The sequence below is a fragment of the Epinephelus moara genome, chromosome 6 (genome assembly GCF_006386435.1).
Source record: "Epinephelus moara isolate mb chromosome 6, YSFRI_EMoa_1.0, whole genome shotgun sequence".
In the NCBI taxonomy this organism is placed as follows: domain Eukaryota; kingdom Metazoa; phylum Chordata; class Actinopteri; order Perciformes; family Serranidae; genus Epinephelus; species Epinephelus moara.
In genome coordinates, this window is record NC_065511.1 from 10,399,681 (window position 1) to 10,417,280 (window position 17,600).

The window sequence follows — 17,600 nt, forward strand, 5'->3', positions numbered from 1 at the left end:
GCCCCGAATGTTCACAACATCTGGTTCCGCCCCTGGTTTACAGTAGCACTACAGCTGTCAGTATGTGTTTATCTATGCTGGAGCGCGAACTGCACCTGTTCGCATATGCTGCTTTTAGGTGTACCACGTCCATGTAGTAAATCAGATGACTCGCCAATGAAGAGAAACAAAGTGGGTCTAAGTTATGTGTTGATGAAGTTGAAGAGGGTTTTTTCATCAGGCAGACGACTGATACTTAGTATCTTAACTGTAATCCATCCCAAAATTAAACAATCGACACGACATTTAAAACATAAAAAACGGTTCCAGTGATGTATTTACAACTTAATTAGAAATGCAATTTTCCCGACTGCACTTGAAGTCAGCACAAACTCCTGATCCGCCTCCCAACAATGAGCAACTTTTCACTCTTTGCACTGAGGAGACGTGGGACGCTCGGGATGGGATGAGGTGAAAAACAGCGAACAAAAATGTGAAGAGAGTGGGAGTTGTGATTTAGAAGATTATTATTTCCTTATTAACCAATAAGGAAAACATGGCGAATTCAAGTTCTCCACAGGAGGCTCTTAATTTGACCTCTCCTCAGCCTCACCGCGCTGAGATCCTGGAAAATCCACTCCGGGTAGGTTGGTTTAAGTTTCAGACTGTTTGGTTTGTGAAGTTTATACAGAGTGCAACATAAAATAAATGTGATGTGAGATGGTTGTCTTGGGTATATTAGAATAAATGCTGATTATTTCGGAGATTGGAGAATAGAGGAATGCATAATATTGATAAAACCACGAATATTGTGCATTACACCAGCTTTTTCTTTCTTTTTTTAATCACACAACTAATTTTAAGAGATTTTTCCACCTTTAGATGAGAACTTTTACAAGAAGAGGTATTAATGTATTGGTCTGTAAGTACATTTTGCCATTTAAAGATTTAAGAACTCTTAAATGTAAGAACTAAATGCTTCGTAAAAATATTGAAATAAAAAGTGCATAGTGCAAAAAAGTGCAAGCATTTTATTTTCCAAAATGTCTCTGAACAAGGCCAGTATTAGATCAGCTGCTTCCTTTGCTTACTGTATGTGTGATATGAATCATGCTGAACCTGTTTCAGCTGTTCAGCTGCACTGCAACACTCAGAGCTGAGAGGAAGTGATAAGAGGAAAGTTTGGCCGTTTATCCTTTCTCTGACTTTCAGGAGCTTCCCTCCCTGAACTCAATTTGGAGCAGGAGGTTAGACACTAATGTCAGAGAGGAGATTAAGTTAGTCAAAAAAAAAATTGTAAGTCAAAATCTAACCTCAGCCTGTAAAGCTCTTTGGTTAATGAGCACTCAGTGTGGATGAGGAAGCCAGACAGTGCAGAGATCTATCGGTGTTGGCACCTGTCACAACTATTCTCTAAAGTAATCGTGATTACGTCATTGTGTTGAAAGGCCTTTTCTTTCTCTTGAACTTTTAACTTTGTGAGTGGACTCTCCTGACTCTGTGCATTAAGTTGAGTATGCGCACGTGTTTGTGTATGGTGATATAAAGTCTCTCTCCTCCACTGTGGGTCTGGCAATGCCCTGTTATGTATGTGTCAGCCCTCTGCCCTCCTACTCTTCTGCAGACACACATTCTCCTCATGCTCATCTTCCCCTGTCAGTGTGTTTCTCTCTTTCTGCCATGTTTCCTGTTTGACATTACCAACAGGGGGCAGAGAGAAAGAGAGAGAGAGAGACAGACAGAGGAGGAATGAGAGGCGTGAGTAATGAGTAATGGCCCATGGGTGGGTTGTGAGAGAATAGATCTACTGTAAGAGTCCTGAGCAGCTGGCTAATGGTCCCAGCTACCCACCATCCCAGAGAACATCCCGACATCCAGGGGACAATATCTGCCTGTCTCACACTTTGACTGCCTCGCAGAGCTGAAAATGTTTGTACTGATGGACTGAAAATGTTGATGTTCAAGTACATCAAGGTTGTCCCATTGGTTGGCTCGCCTGTTACGAGATGATGAGGAGTCATCCATATGTCCCCCAGAGATGACTGACTCTGGTGATGTTCGCTAATAGTTGGAACATCTCTGACACTCAGTGGTTCATAATTTCATCCATGGTATGTGCAGTGGTGAAAGGTAGATACAATGGGCCCCAGTGGATGCTATTAGGAGGGGCCCTAGTGTACGCTATTAGTTTTGAAGCACATACACACCATGAGGTGTCTTTTCGTACTGCCTCTTTTATGTTTGAGAGGCATGATTGCTCGCTCAGCCTGCGGATGTGCTCAGCTTCTCAGTCTTGACAGATTTTTCTCGCCTAATCTTAATACTGTATATCGTATCGTCATGTGATCAAATAGAGACTTGACAGTGAACAACTCAAACATACATATTTCCCAGCAATCATCATTGCGTATCTGTATATGACAACATACCAAAAAAGAAAGAAATTATTAATTTAACTGAATTGTTTTTATAGTTTATGTAGAATAAGCATATCATTTTGTTTTGGATTGCCACAGACTAAATCATGACAGAGATGAGTTTGCACTGTTTTTAATTTAATGTGAGTAGTTTAAACCAGCGTATTACAGTTTTGTATTTTCTCGTAAGTGTTTATTTTTCTTTTGTTTTGAATTTTTGTTTTCAATTCAGTTTAGTTTTACTTAGTTTTCAGAGTTTTACTGTAGTTTCAGAGATATGCTGTGTATTTTTTTTGTATTTTAGTTAGTTTTGTTTTTACACTGTATTGTTTAAGATAGTTTTTGTTTGTCTTTATCTTAAGTCTAGTTTTTATTTTTATTTCAGTTGCTAAAATATTTTTCACCCCTAGGTTAGCTTTTTAGTTTAGTTTTAGTGAACTTTACTTTGTGTATGTACAGACTTTGAACACAGGCGAGGTAGCAATTTGAATCAATTGCAAGAGCCCATTCTCTGCCCAACACATTTTTGAAGGGCCTGCTCTCTCTACAGGCCCCCCCACCCCACGGGCCCCAATGCAACCACACCAATGGTGCTGTCTATATTCACGCCCTTAGGAATGTGGTTAAGTCTGATGAGTTAAGCTTGTGCATAATTTGCTTCAGAAGCGACTGTGCTGCTTCACACTACATTGTCAGTTTCCATGGGTGAAGGTGAAGAAGATGGGTGATGAAACTTCACCACTGAAGATAACATTTTCACAGAAATAACTCTGCAACAAACTTAGCTACATCACTGTACTGAGTTGATATTTCATCTTTGTGCAAGTAGTAGATATGACAGTCAGTCTGTCTGTCCATCACTTTGTTCCAGAGACAGCCGTTTTTCACAGCTATTGGTTCCATGTCAGGTTCCACCCCCCTGATAGTACTAATTGTGCCATTTTCCATCCAAACTAAATGTCTTGTACACAAGATATATAAAAATGTAAAAGGCAATTTGCCATATAATGTTCTGGGTACTTTCTTGCTCCCAGGGCAATAAATCATTTTTATTTTAATGACCCCATTTCTCTTCATATCCCTATTATTAGTAAGGTTATTAGAAAAGCAAAATTGAGCATGTTGTTCATCCTGTCCATTGTATTTTGTATTGGATGTACAGTACATTACTTCCTGGAAAGTATCATCTGATCTTGATCGCTGTCTACTCACAGCTTTAGGTAAAACTTTAGCGAGGGATGCCCACTGGAGATTTTTGTGAGCTTGTTCGTATTGCTTAAATTTGCTGTAAGGCTAATAATTTGCATATTTTCATATAATCTGACATTAAGACTGCCCTAATAAAGTAAGGATGCCAACAAATATATTTCCATCCTTCTCTCTGTGCCGTTCTCTTCCTCACCCATCTTTGTCTCTGGGCTGAGCCTCTGCTTCTTCTGTACACACCACCTCTGAGCAGAAACTGACAGGCTTCATCCAGAAATCAGCCCATCCCAGGGAGGGACAGATCCCCATTGTCACTGGACACAAAGGGCCATGCTGTCTATCTGTCTGTCTCTGGATCAGCGTCCTGGTGAGGAGGAGGAGGAGGATCAGTGCTGTCAGTCCCTCCATCAGCTTTAAGGCCCATTCAGCTTCTGTTGCTCCAGCTCTATTTTAGATTCAGGCAGGAGATTCAAACTTAGCAGCTGTATACTTTGCAGATTGTTCAAAGTTCGGTGTTGTGATCCAGTGATTACAGTTTGCTCTATGCAAGAACACGCTTGTGAAAAATTGCTTGTCACTACAGTTGCATGCAGTATGGATGATAAATATCCTTACAAGGTTGGATGTGGGGTGCAAGATTAAGATAACAGTAAGAATATGAATTAGCTTTAAGATAAAACATGACACCTACAAGTTTAAAGATGTAATGTGTGCATGTCTGTTTGTATTCAGAGTCCAAAGTCCTATAATACACCTAACACTACTTTTAGGGGGTGAAAATGTGTTGGTAAAGTTTGTACCTTGAGCGTGATAAACCTTCAGAAGGAAATTACTAGAAACTCAAACAGACTTCATCTGTGACATTTATTTAATAGAATTTACATTTAAAAGATACAGTGTATCAGTGATCCCACTATATAAACAGAAAAACTGTAGTGGACGAAATTTGACACGTGTCCTTGATCGTGCCTCGATGATAAATGTGCTCATGCAGTTCCCAGTTTTTCTGCTGACTTAAGCGTATCTTGATACTGATATTCAAACTCACTCGCCCGCTGCAGTTGGACTCCTGTTTGAGTTTGTGTTATCATGAATTTTAAGTGCTGAGTAAAAGCACTCGGGGATCTTTTACTTGATCCGTTGCCTGGTTTCCTCACAATCGGTATCAGTGTCAGGTTAAAGAATCCAATTACCTTCTCTGAATCTCACAGTAATTTTGCTGTTTCTTGTTAAGACTCTGGCGGCATGCTGCTCAGAGTCTTTGTCATTGTGCGGTGTTGTTTGCCAGTTAAGCTGTCAGTTCTTGGGTGTCAATTGTTCGCTGGTGACATTTTGTGCAATCAAATCCCACTTTGTAACAAATTAATTACATTTTGACAAAGCTAAAAGAAAGCTGGAGTATAATTAGCTTCCTCATGTGGCTGTCCTGGAGCAACCCTGCAATTACAGGAGACTTTATCAAACACACAAACCGGAGTGGTAAAGGAAAACTCCACCTTAAAACAACAGGATAACTGCTTGAATATAGATCCAGTGGTGGAAGAAGTGCTTTACTTAAGTAAAAATAGCATTACCACAATTTGAAAATACTTTGTAAGGGTATGGTCACACATGAGCGACTGACCATTGCTTGCTGAGGGGTTATTTGTGCTGAATTTGGGTAGTGCTGGATTTGATGCACACAGAGAGCTAATTTGCTAGCGAGTGTTAGCTACCTTGCTAATAAATACTACGAAATATGATGTTATTGGTACATTTTCAAATTTCTTATGTCCCATGCCTGTCTCCTGACCATAGACTGTATAAAATAATGGATGTAGCTGCCGTGATGTCACCCTCTGGTTTGTGGACTCTTCTTTTAAGTGACAAGTTTGGCATTTTGGCCATCGCCATCTTTGTTTTCGAAGCCAGAAGTGAACATATTTGGATGAAAGGTTGGAGCTGTGGAGCCAGGGGTGGATCTGACTCACAGACTGCGATGCCTCACAGACAGCCTGTCACTCAAGTAGCCATTCCCTTAAATATGCATAACTTTAAGCCTTGATACAATGTAAATGGGTGTGGTCTATAAAAATTCTGCACAGTTGTCATGAATGTTGAAATTGGCTATAGAGACCAAAACCCTTTTTTCGTACCTGACTGAAAACGGAGCCAGCCTCAAGTGGCCGTTCAAGGAACTGCAGTTTATTGGCAAACGCAGCTCCTGAGATGCAGAACAAAAACCTGAGGACCAGAATTAGGTCGTCAGTTAACACAGAGTAATACCCAGGTACAGTTCATTATACAGGGCTTTACGTAAGCCTTGTTGTATTGCAAACAAAAAGCGAGTGTTTTTTTTTAAAGGACTAATCAATGTCTATTTTCTGACAATAACAATCCCATTTCATCCAGTGTTAATTACCTCTGACTGTCTGTAGCTGAAGGGTTGAAAAGTGTAGATAGTTGACAGTGTCTACTACGATGAGAAGGTCAATAGTAGGAAGGTTTCTTTGAAGGCAGCATTGTTGTTGTTTTTTATCCCGGCACTCATGAAGATCTTCAGGATATCACTTTCTTACATAACCCAGAATCCTTGACATTAAATCTTCCAGTTAAATATACTTACAATCAGGCCTGTCAAGATAATTACATCATCGACTTATTGAGGTTAGCAAATAGCCTATGATTAAGGTTGTGTCCATATATATTACAATATTGCCTGTTGTGTTTACATGCATGCTTGTTTACATAAGGATGTCACCAACATTTTAGTCAACATGATGCCAAAATAAACAGCAAGCATTTTTAAACATTAAGCATTTCTAAGCATTTTTTCCCCAGTGCTTAAGCCAAATGAACAGAAAAAAAGCACAATTGTCCAGCAAGAGTACTGGTTTCCAGTTCATTCCCAATTTGTTATAATTCTACAAAAGTAGGTACTGCAATGTTGGGGTCGGATGCTTGTATCATGCACTGCTGGTATGAAGTGTGGATTAAGCCTGCCAACTTAATGGTTTCACCTCTCCTGTGAATGAAAAAATGAAATCCCACTCATTAAAAAAATAATGGATGGGATTTCATTTTTTCATTCCATCAGGACAACCAGCACTGAACGTTGGGTGTTATATTATTACCTCCCTATTAATATTGGTTTATAATTGTTGATCCATTGTGTAGTTGATGCTCTGGGGCTCATTTAACTACTCTATATGGGTAGTTTCAATTATAATAGTTCTATTATAAGCAGTAACACTCAAATAAATGTGCTGGAGTAAAAATGTTAATACTCCCATGAGGTACAAATACCTCAAAATAGTTTTTAAGTACAGTAAATGTACTCAGTTACTCTGAACAGTTGCACAAATGGATTGGCCCTTCTGTACAGTGACATTTAAAAGCAGAAAAAAAATGTTCAGCTCTGCAAAACATCAGTGGTGAAAACTGAAGCAGCAAACACACAAGTACAGTACAACACAGAGGGCTGTTTGTGGTATGAAGTCTTGTGCTTTCTTTAGGTAAAGTGTGTGATGTTTGCTAAGTAAGCCATAAGCCAAAGACACTCCCAGTGCACCGGCCTCGCCTGCCTCGACTGCTTTGTTTGCTCTTCCTGTAACAGGAAAACTCTCTCTGTTTATCTTCCTTTCCCTTACACTCTCTCATGTGAATTTGTCTCCCTCAGTGGGTAGAGCATTTTAGGCTCCTGCTGACGTGCTTGGTTCCTGCTGTGACCACCCTTACTGCAAATACATGAGCTCTCTCTCCCACTAACACTAAGACAACAAACAAATAAAGAATCATTTACTGTAATTAGACTGAATTCACTTGCTGGCAAGCTTAATCTAACATGAATAAATCCAGTGAAAGGTGAGATGAATCCCTCCTCTCACTTCAAATTGCTGCGTCTCCTGTGTGAAGTCTGTGGAATAAACTGTCCTCGGGCTGTAGATCCGCCACCTTGTACTCTTAACACACTGTTTCTCTCTCTGTCACATACACACACACCAAATCATTCTGCCCCCTGGCCCCTCTCAGCATTAACCAGCAGCCTCCTTGTGGGCTCAGTAACTGCAAAGCAGCGGGCCTCTTACACTCTGTCCTGTAAAGCTTGACAAGGTTATTGATCTTAGTTTAGTGAACAGAGCACAGCTGGCCTGATGGATGACGCCGACTGTCTGATCATGAATTACCACAGAGCCGTTAGTAGTCATCTCTTACACAGTACAGTCAGCCCACCTCATTCTCTCTCTGCTCGTCTCCTTTAACATTTGAGGATGGAGTCTATCATTGCACACCCACACACACAAACACAGATTCTTTACCTTGATGTGATATCAGTCCCCTAGGAATCTCATCAGCGAGCCGCCCATCTGCTCCCCATCTCCTCCTCCTAAATCCTGTTTGCCTCTGATACACTGCAAGCATCACACACACATATAGATGAACACACACACACACACACACACACACACACACACTGGAGTTAGAATCCTGTTTACCTCTGGTGTGGTATCATCCTTGCTGTTTCAGGTCAGTGGACTCATCAGACTTGGTGTCAAGGTGAATGTGGAGCAGAGGGTGAGGAGGAGATAGAGGCAGACTGTGAAATAGAGGAATGTATGTGGTGGTTTTAAATTTGAAATTACCCAGAAATCCTCTGGGTTTAAAATCTTTATCAGGTTGATGAGGAGATGATGAGTTGTATTATGCAATAAAGAGGGTACAACACAAGTGGTTTTACTTTAAAGTGGGCTGTTGAGTGGAATTATGTTGTGTGATGATCAGAGAGGTCAAAACTAATTGAAATTGGGCTGTAGGTATGTCTTTCCTCATTTCTTCACTTCCACTGTGTGCTTAGAAGTGAGGAGGGGACTCTTTCTTTCCTTTTGGTGCACAGACTACAGATCCCCTGGTAGTACACGTGGCTGTGTTACATCAGCTTAACATTCAGGCTACTGTGATAGCGCTTTCCTGTCATGTTTAAAAATGTAGACGGAAGACTACAAATGAGACCCTAATTAAACTCCAGACCGAGATGTGGACTCAGTCATTGTCATAGCATTTTTTTCTGGACAATAGGCTACTGGACAACCCTGGCCCTCCACCTTGGGGTTTTATTTCATGTTGAACAAAACACGTCACTATGTGTTTTTGTTTCAAAGGGCTGTCCTGAATACCAGTTTTTGGGCATCGAAGCTTGCTTGAGAAATATTTGTGATTAATCAAAACTTCAAGAGTGGGGAGAACAAGAGACAAGGGGACATTTTTTGAGACATAATTCTTTAGTAGTTGCATCTATTAGAAAGTGACAATTGGACACTTTGTTACCTTGTAAGTCACAGTAACATCAGCCATAATAGCCATAAAAAGACAGCTAAACTTACAGTTTTCAGCTGTTTTACCAGGCTGGTTGTAGATTTGTGATATGCCAGTTTACTTTGGCATATCTGGCACTCGACTTTTTGGGGTTATGGTCATATATTTTGAAGACGTGAGTCAGAGAACAAGGCCTATCACTAAGTTTAAATATCCTTGGATTACTATTTCTTAATTTCTGGGGTATTTAAGATTTTGGGGGTAACCAAAAAAACATTCAAATCCACATTTGGACACTGGTTCCCATGGCAATGATTTTTTTTTGTAGTGGCAAACATTTTAAGCCATATTAGCCATGCATGACTGGAAATAGCAGTATCAGTTGGACTTTGTTTTTGACAGACATTCGTGATCCACAGAGGATGAATCTACTGATTTGACCCCGGACTTGCTTTAGCACCACCATGAGAGTGACATTTATGCTTTTGATTGAAATATTTCAGTACACACACTTTCATGTCCCCCTCAGGATGAACTGTAATGATTTTTGTGATCCTCTTGTGCCATTTTTAGGTCGAAATTTCAATTTGTCCTATTCTCACATCTGATGATATTCCCATCAGCCTCAGCTGTACTGTGTGTGTAGTGCTAATTAGAAAACGTTATCATGATAACAGGTTAAACTAAGATGCTGAACATATAAACGTTACTGGGCGGCAGTAGCTCAGTTCATAGGGATTTGGCTTGGGAACTGGAGGGTCAGTTTAAGTCCCCGTATGGAGCAGGGACTGGTAGCTGGAGAGGTGCCAGTTCACCTCTTGGTCACTGCCGAGGTGCTCTTGAGCAAGGCACTGAACCCCCAACTGCTCAGGGCGTGTGTCAATGGGCAGCCTCCTCACTCTGACATCTCTCTATTTAATGTATGTATCGGTCCTGTTTGTGAGTGTGTGTGTGTTGTGTGTGTGTGTGTGTGTGTGTGTGTGTGTGTGTGTGTGTGTGTGTGACAACAGAGTGAAAAAAGTTGAATTGATTTTAGTCGATCCCGTGCTGCCCACTAGTAGAAATGTGGTTATCCTGATGTGTCTCCAGTGTAAATGAAAGATTGTTTATACACTCAAAGTTTGTTACAAGTGTGCTTCACAAGATTTTTTTTTTACAATTTGCAAGCCTAAAGTAAGGAAGTACATAACAGTTCTGTAGCTGGGATGTGAGATCTTGAAGTTCAGTCTCAGACCTGTAGACACAAGTCTCTTATTTTGCCCCGGTAATAAAGCACATCTGAGGATGAGACCTTGTTACACTGCTTGTCTCTAAAAGAAAGGTTACGAAACTGTGTTCCGTGAAGGTTTCATCATTTTGTTTGGCCTTCCTTTGTATGCTTCACTGTAGTTTCTGAGGCTGACAGAAAGAGCAGAGGGTTACGGCTGTTTTCCTTGTTCAGAGAATGGGCTTTGGTCTTTGCTTAATTACTTTAAGAGTAAGCTATAATGACAGCTCCTTTCCCCTCAGTGGTGCAAAAGGATGTTTCATATTTTCACAAAGTTTGTCTAATAATGTGCTCTGACAAAGTGCTAGACGACCTCTGGATTGTGTGATAGTGATCAGCTGTTGTGTTTGGAGACCAGAGGAATTCATTTACACTCTATTCATTCTGGTAGCCTTTGACCACAGTGCTGTTATCTCATTGTCAACAATATCAGATGGACATTATTGACAATAACCCACTGCCCATCTTATCTCCCAGAATGGACCACTGAACCTGAGCATTTACTCTCTCTTCTCTTCCTGTTTTTTAATCTAGTGTTGCTGTCCTCTTTCTCATCTTTTTCTTACTATGCCGTTCTCCCTCCCTCTCATTTTGCAGCTCCTCCGCCTCCTATCCTTTGTTTTAATTCCCATCACTGTATATCCCTCCTCTCTCTTTTCTCTCTACCCTCCATCTCTCTCATAATGCTCTTTCAAGGGATAAATACTTGGATGTGCTTGGCCGCTGTTACTTCTTCTGCAGTGATTGAGTTTCTTTCTTTAGGTTTTCATCATTCCCATTCCACCCCCACTGCGCGCTTTCATTTCTTTGTAAACTTTGTCCGCCCACAGACACCAGTATGTTTATGACCTAAAATTAAATTTCCTCTTGGCAATAATTTCCCAAGCATATGGGGGAAAGTAGCCGGGCGTATTCTTGAAACACTTAAAGGGAATTGATCCTGTTTCTCCTTCCATCACTTGAAAGCCAGTAATGCACTCTTGCTGAGAGTTGGCTTCAGAAAGATATGGCCATATTGCCCAAGAATCTCATGATACAAGGCCGGTTAGGGGGGCATCATTTCTCAAGGGCTTTACATGCTTTTTAACCACGCTAGTGGAGTAGCTCTAGGGATAGTAGTGTCGCTCAGTTGGTCCTCCACTTTGGTTCAGACTGAAATATCTTTAGAGCTATTGAATGGATTGCCATAAAACTTCATACAGACATTCACATTCTCCAGAAGATGAAACCCTATTGAATTTTGAAATTCATGACCTTTCCATATAGCACTGTGTCTGGGACCAAGCAGTCCAAGAACAAAGACCACAGGTTTTAAGTTAAAAAAAGGTGGGTTTATATTCCCAAAAATCAATTTTACAAAGCAAATGACTAAAGATAACAGAATTGCAGTTATAGGGCCCGTAAAAGAGGTCATCAAAACATAACATAAAAATAAGGTTAACAAAACTAGACGTTAACTCAACAAACAGACCTAACAGAATGAGACACTGGGGTAACATATATACTGGCTGAGCAGACAAAATTAAACACAAAGGGGAGAATTTACACAGACAATAACCAAAAACGAACACAAAGTAACCCATAATCCCCCCCATGATGTCACAGCTCTTGGTTTGTTCCATAGGCTGACCTTCTACATAAAACCAGGCTCTGCCCTCAGCCCCATCTTTTACCTAGCTCCAACCAGTAAGTGAGCATGACTTCAGGTAACTCTAAGACAAAGAGAACAGAATTAATAACTGACGAAAGCAAATAGCAAATTGACCAAACAATGCAAAGTAAATGTGCACGCTTCATCTAGAAAACAGTGTGTTGTCAAAGTGCTAATAAATCAATTTTAACTCAACAAATTGGTTTTGTGTGTATTTTAAGTGACTGCAAATTAAAGGTAACTGAACATGTGGTAATGGTGTCGGTGAGTATGAGAATCATTCAATTTTTTGTGTGGCTGTGGGCACAGCCATCACACACCGATCATATTCCTGCAAAACTAAAGACATTTCCATCGGCCTCAGGTCTACTTGTGTTTAGTGCTAATTAGGAAATGTTAGCATGACAACATGTTATACTAAGACTGTGCGAGTATGTTGGCATGCTGGCGTTATCATTTAGCTGTGCCTAAGTAATGCCCATAGACTGTATAAAAAGAAGTGGATGTAGCTACTGGGTCTGAAAAATGAAGCCAGTGCAGAAGTGCCTTAAAGTTACTAGGTCACTGTTATGCACGAGACCCCTTCTGCCTCTGGTTGTTTTCATTCAGGTCTGTTAATCATGTAAGAGGTGTAGCAATGGCTATCCTCCCCAGGTCCACCCTCTCTTTCCAGTATGGTCACCTCTGGCCAAAATGCCTAATTCAAGGCTTCAGAATAGTAGTCCACAAACAAATGGGCGGCATCATGGTGAATCTGTCCACTTCTTTTATACAGTCTGGTACAGCCACACAGAGCCACTAGCATGGCTGTCGTCTTGTTGATATGCTGCGATAACACTTCAGCCTTGTCCACATCACCAGCTTCTACCAACAATGCATGTAACATTGAGTTCTATTCCCAAAACCTTGCATTTGTGTGGTGACCAGGGTGTTTATGCATCTAAAGGTGTATACCAACCTGCATCCAGACCTTTGTGAGGTGTCGTATATCGTGGGAAAGTTGAGGGTGAGGGAGTGTTTGTGTTTTTGCACATGTGGGTTAAATGTCTGTATTTGTGTCTGTTGCTTTTGCCTGCATGTGAGTGTGTGAGAGTTTAAACTTTAATATGATGAAATCCTAGAAGCCTCTGTTCTGTTCCACAGGAGTACGCTCACACACGCACACACACACACTAGTGCCTTTGAACAGAGCACCAATGGAACAACGGTCTCTGTAGTTGTCATGGAAATGACAGATGTGACAGCTGGAGGAAAGACTTGCAGGGAGTATTATGGGGTGTTTGGAGTTGTTGTGTGACAAGTGGAGCGTCACCTAATCTTGTGCCTGTTTACTGTTTGTTCCCACAGACGTATCTCCTGGGAATCATAATCTCCATATGTGGGAATGTCCTCATCAGCATTTCACTCAACATACAGGTAGGAAGTGCTGGAGCCCAGCTGTACAGCAGACACTCTGCACGCAGCACACTGCCTTTCTCTTGACAGACACTGACAGTGTGATCTGCTGCCATGTTCACAGTGGGGCGTTGTGCAGCAGATAGCAGAAACGACTTTGTATTTTATGCCAACAAAGCTTATTTGAGTTAGAATTAAAAGAAGGGAATGTTTAAACATCAGAAATCAATTCAATTTAAATACTGTGACTAGCAATACAATCGTCCAGTCAAGTAATCAAACAGCAAGTTTTCAACACATTGTGTCTGGACTTAATTATATTACTAATTATACTCCCTGATGCCTTGTCAGCACTAATTCAAGTGAAACTTAAGCAGTAGTTTTTTTACAGGGTCTAAAAATCAACTTTATTCACGGCCTGCCACTGTGGCAGGCAAGTTGTTTTTTTTGGGTTTTTTTGCCTGCCAGACTGACATTTTATCTGCCACTTATGAAATGTAAAGCGCTGAATGAAGGGATAACACTAAGATGTCATTTAATGGAAAGAATGGTGCCTTTAATTGTTTTTTTTATATGTACAAAAAAAGTAATACATGCATGGTTAATTCCAGTATTCACATTCTGCCGTGGATTTCAGGAGCCCTATTTTTGGGGGGGTGGGGGAGAAATGTACGCATGCATGCATATACTTGAATGCACCCACCTACGTGCAGAATTATACTATCAATACATTTCAATTCATACAGAGAATATTCAGCCCAAGAAACTGAGAAATGATTCTCTGTACATTTACTACCACTTGACAACTTCACTGCAAATTTCTCCTTTACTCAAATCGCCAACGGCTGTCTGCTATCATCCACTGTCTCTCTTTCCCACTCGACCACACACTCGCTACGCCTTGAGCTATCCCTTCAGACGAAATTTAAACACGAGGTGGTGAAGTTGGTTACAATCAGTGAACTTCAACTGTCAGTCAAAACAAATAAGATTCCACAGCGCTGCTTTTATATAGCAGTTGCGAGCGACTTTTAAATGTGTAGCTCTATTCAGTCATATGCTTAACCTTCTGTTGTGCATTTTTACTGAGGCTTTAGAAGCTGAAGTTACATTTTTTTTATCTGTTTTAAACAATTGTTTTTTTCCCACTGTGCCATTAATATAATAACAATGTAATGTCTGTTGCTAATTATACTCTGATTAGCAGATGCAAAACTCTATTGATGCATGTGTAGAAACCGGGTGTTTGTAGCAACAGATGTGTAAAACAGATTGAGAGGGCGTGTCCACTTAAACTAAATGTGATAAAGTGCTGTAAAGGGCTGATAACCATTGTTTATTAAGCAATGTAAGCTTGCAAAGAAAGCATTGTTAATGATTATGAGGTATAGATATGCGTTTGCCTTGTACAGCTTCCCACCTCATTGGTTAGCTTAATTAGTGTCATGCCTCTTCTGGGATGAAATGCTAATCAGCAGAGGGTGTTATGGTGTGTTCAGAGGTATGTGACAGCCTCTGTAATGCTGTTTTATTCCATAAATTACACCTTGTTTTTCAAGTGTTATATATTTGGCTGTGTAAGGTATATGTGTGAGTTTGTCTTGTGCAGCTCTTCAGTTATTGGATCTGCTTAATCTTACTGACGCCTCTGGCTCCTGTTCCCTCTCTTCCTGACAGAAATATGCCCACGTCCGTCAGTCTCAGCGGGGCTCCAAGCCTTACTACACCTCTGCGATGTGGTGGTGTGGTGTGGTTCTCATGGGCATCGGCGAGCTCGGGAACTTTGCTGCCTACGGCTTTGCCCCAGCATCGCTCATAGCCCCGCTAGGTTGTGTGTCTGTCATAGGTAAGGGTGACCTTTTTTCCCTCTCATACATTATCCATGCATGAAGGCAGGAGGAAAGGTTGCTTCCTCTGGGAACAACAGCAAGCGTTGCCATGTGAAGTCTGCTCTTTTTTTTCCGATCTTGACATAAACAGTCCTCTTTATACCAAGTGCTTATATAATGTGCTGAAAGTCTGAGAGGTTTTACTTTTGGGTTTGACATCTGAAAAAAAATCTCTGAGTTGCACTGTGAATACACATTGAGAGGTATATTGCAATTACTGATACACATTTCCAAAATGCCCATATGAAGTCAGAATGACATAATTTTTTATAGATATGGTCACTCCAAAAAAGATCAGAGGCATTGTTGCAGTTTCAAACTTTTAGTTTTACTTTAAACCCTTTGTCAGTGACAGATGGACATGTCAACAATCCATCAACAATCCATCTCAGTGGTAATGAAAGGTTTTTCTTCTTTAGCCTCTGTACTGTGACGTATTTCCCAGTGAAACAGAATGTTTGATCGGTGTTCAGTTACAAGGGGGATTTAAATCAAACTTTTGCATTTGATTGAACTGCTTAAAGTAGGCGGGCTTAAACGTAAGTGCATTACAGAGCTACAGCAGACTGCCGGCTACGCACTCCGGAGGGAGAAATGAATGAATGAATTAGACCTCACCTATGTTTTGGAAATGAAAACAAAGGTTTGAAAGTTAGCTAACTTAATAACAGCTTGGTGCGCCTAGAAATTGCAGATTGATTGATGGGTAAATGTTGTGATGTTATTGGTTGAAATTGGTTGGTACCAAGCCGCAACTTCCAGGGCTGAAAACTGAAGCCAACACTAAGTCCCAAACCTGCAGTTCTTTGAGTGGCCACTTAAGGCTGGATCCAGAAGCCAGTCAAAAGACCCCCATGTTAAAATGTCTGACTTTATAGCAGGAATAAACATGTTTACAGCCTGGTACAAAAAACAGTTTTAGTCTCTATGGTGAATTTCCCTCTTCATGACAACTGTAGGGGGGTTACATTTTTATATAACTCACCTGTTTACATTTTATTGACGCTTAAAGTTATGCATGTTTTAGGGCAGGCCACTTTGAGTGACAGACAGTCTGCTAATAGTGTCCTTGGCTTCTCAGTCAGATCCATACATTGCTCCTCCACAGCTCCAGCCTCTTGCTTAAATATGGTCACCTCTGGCTCCAAAAAAAAAAAGATGGCAATGGCTTAAATGCTGAACTTGAGTCTTCAAAATGGGAGTCCACAAACCAATGGGTGAAGTCATGGTAGCTACATCAATTATTTATACAGTCTATGGTTGGCACTAGCTTACATGAGCAAACTTTAGATTTTGTTTTACAGGAACAAGAACAGTTCGGATATTGATGTAGGACAATAAAGAAATTGATTTTCTTTTACTGCATATATTGCATAATAGGTACACTGAATGTTCAGGAATGTGATCTCAAAGGGTTAAACGGGCATTTTTCATTTCATGTCAACTTTAAAATGTTAAACTTTTCAGCAATTTACAAATGTAGGAAAGCAAAGATTACAGGAACATGTTAAGAAATAAATATTTTCTTCTTTTCTGTCTTGTTAATCATCTCCTGGTCCCACATATTTAACACACAACCTCCTGGAAGAGTCCCTACCCCCAGGGTGGTAACCAGTTGATGGACACTATACAAAAACACAGATATAATTGACTGAAATAAACACTGGGACATCTTACATTTTTAGATGTGCTTATCAGTAGATATATAAGCTTTCCCTGAACAGTGGGCTAAAAGCTTCTACAGAGCTGAAGGTGTTTGCATGATGCTGAAAACATTCGGTGTTGACAACCAAAAATTGAAAGTGCAGCATTAATGCCTCTGTCCTTTATGCTGACCCTCTGCTCTTAGATGTTTTAAAAATCAGTGCATGTCCTGGTTTATAGATTCGGCCAAAACAAATCTTAACGGCACCTTGTTCAAATAACAGGACATAAAAATGAACTACATTAATGGAAGCTCTGTATCCACAGGAGTAGTGCTATTTCCATCCTGCTTATCACGACTCCACATCTACCTGTGCTGGTGAGGCTGATAGGTCTTCACCTCATTCAGCACAGTCTCTCAGACACAGACGCTTGCTTTTAAAAAGAAACTTCCAACTGTTGCTGTACAGCCTCACACAGCAGCCCAGTGTGTAGGTGCGTGTTTGTTTTTCCCATTTCCTAGTTTATATCAAGCACTGGACCCAAAACCCTTCAAATTTTATGGGTGATTCAGGAAGTCCAATTACTTCTGACATTATAAATCCAACGGCCCACTCCAGAAATGATCATTTTTACAGCCCACAGTGTGAACTAAAGCTGTCATGAACTAAGCCGGATTCATTAGCCAATCAAAACAAAGCCTGCCCGGTTGCTACAGCGAGCAGCTGCTCAGTGCAAACACTCTAAACACAGGTTAAATATTGAACAGGTTCACTTCTTACCTCCCGCCACCAATCACTCACCGCGCTGGAGGTGGTGGTGAGTCATGGATATAAATGACAGCTATTACCCCGACGCTT

General features: G+C 40.7%; 1 protein-coding gene across 3 annotated transcripts in view; it reads left to right on the forward strand.

Annotated features, from left to right (window-relative positions):
- Window positions 1–396: 396 nt before the first annotated feature.
- Window positions 397–17,600, forward strand: part of LOC126391728 (NIPA-like protein 2) — a 33,735-nt gene continuing 16,531 nt past the window's right edge. For all 3 annotated transcript variants that reach the window (XM_050046644.1, XM_050046645.1, XM_050046646.1), the window contains exons 1-3: window positions 397–622; window positions 13,160–13,228; window positions 14,885–15,053. In XM_050046644.1, coding sequence (XP_049902601.1) covers window positions 536–622; window positions 13,160–13,228; window positions 14,885–15,053 — 325 coding nt within the window. In that variant the 5' untranslated portion in view covers window positions 397–535. The remainder of the gene's footprint in view (window positions 623–13,159; window positions 13,229–14,884; window positions 15,054–17,600) is intronic.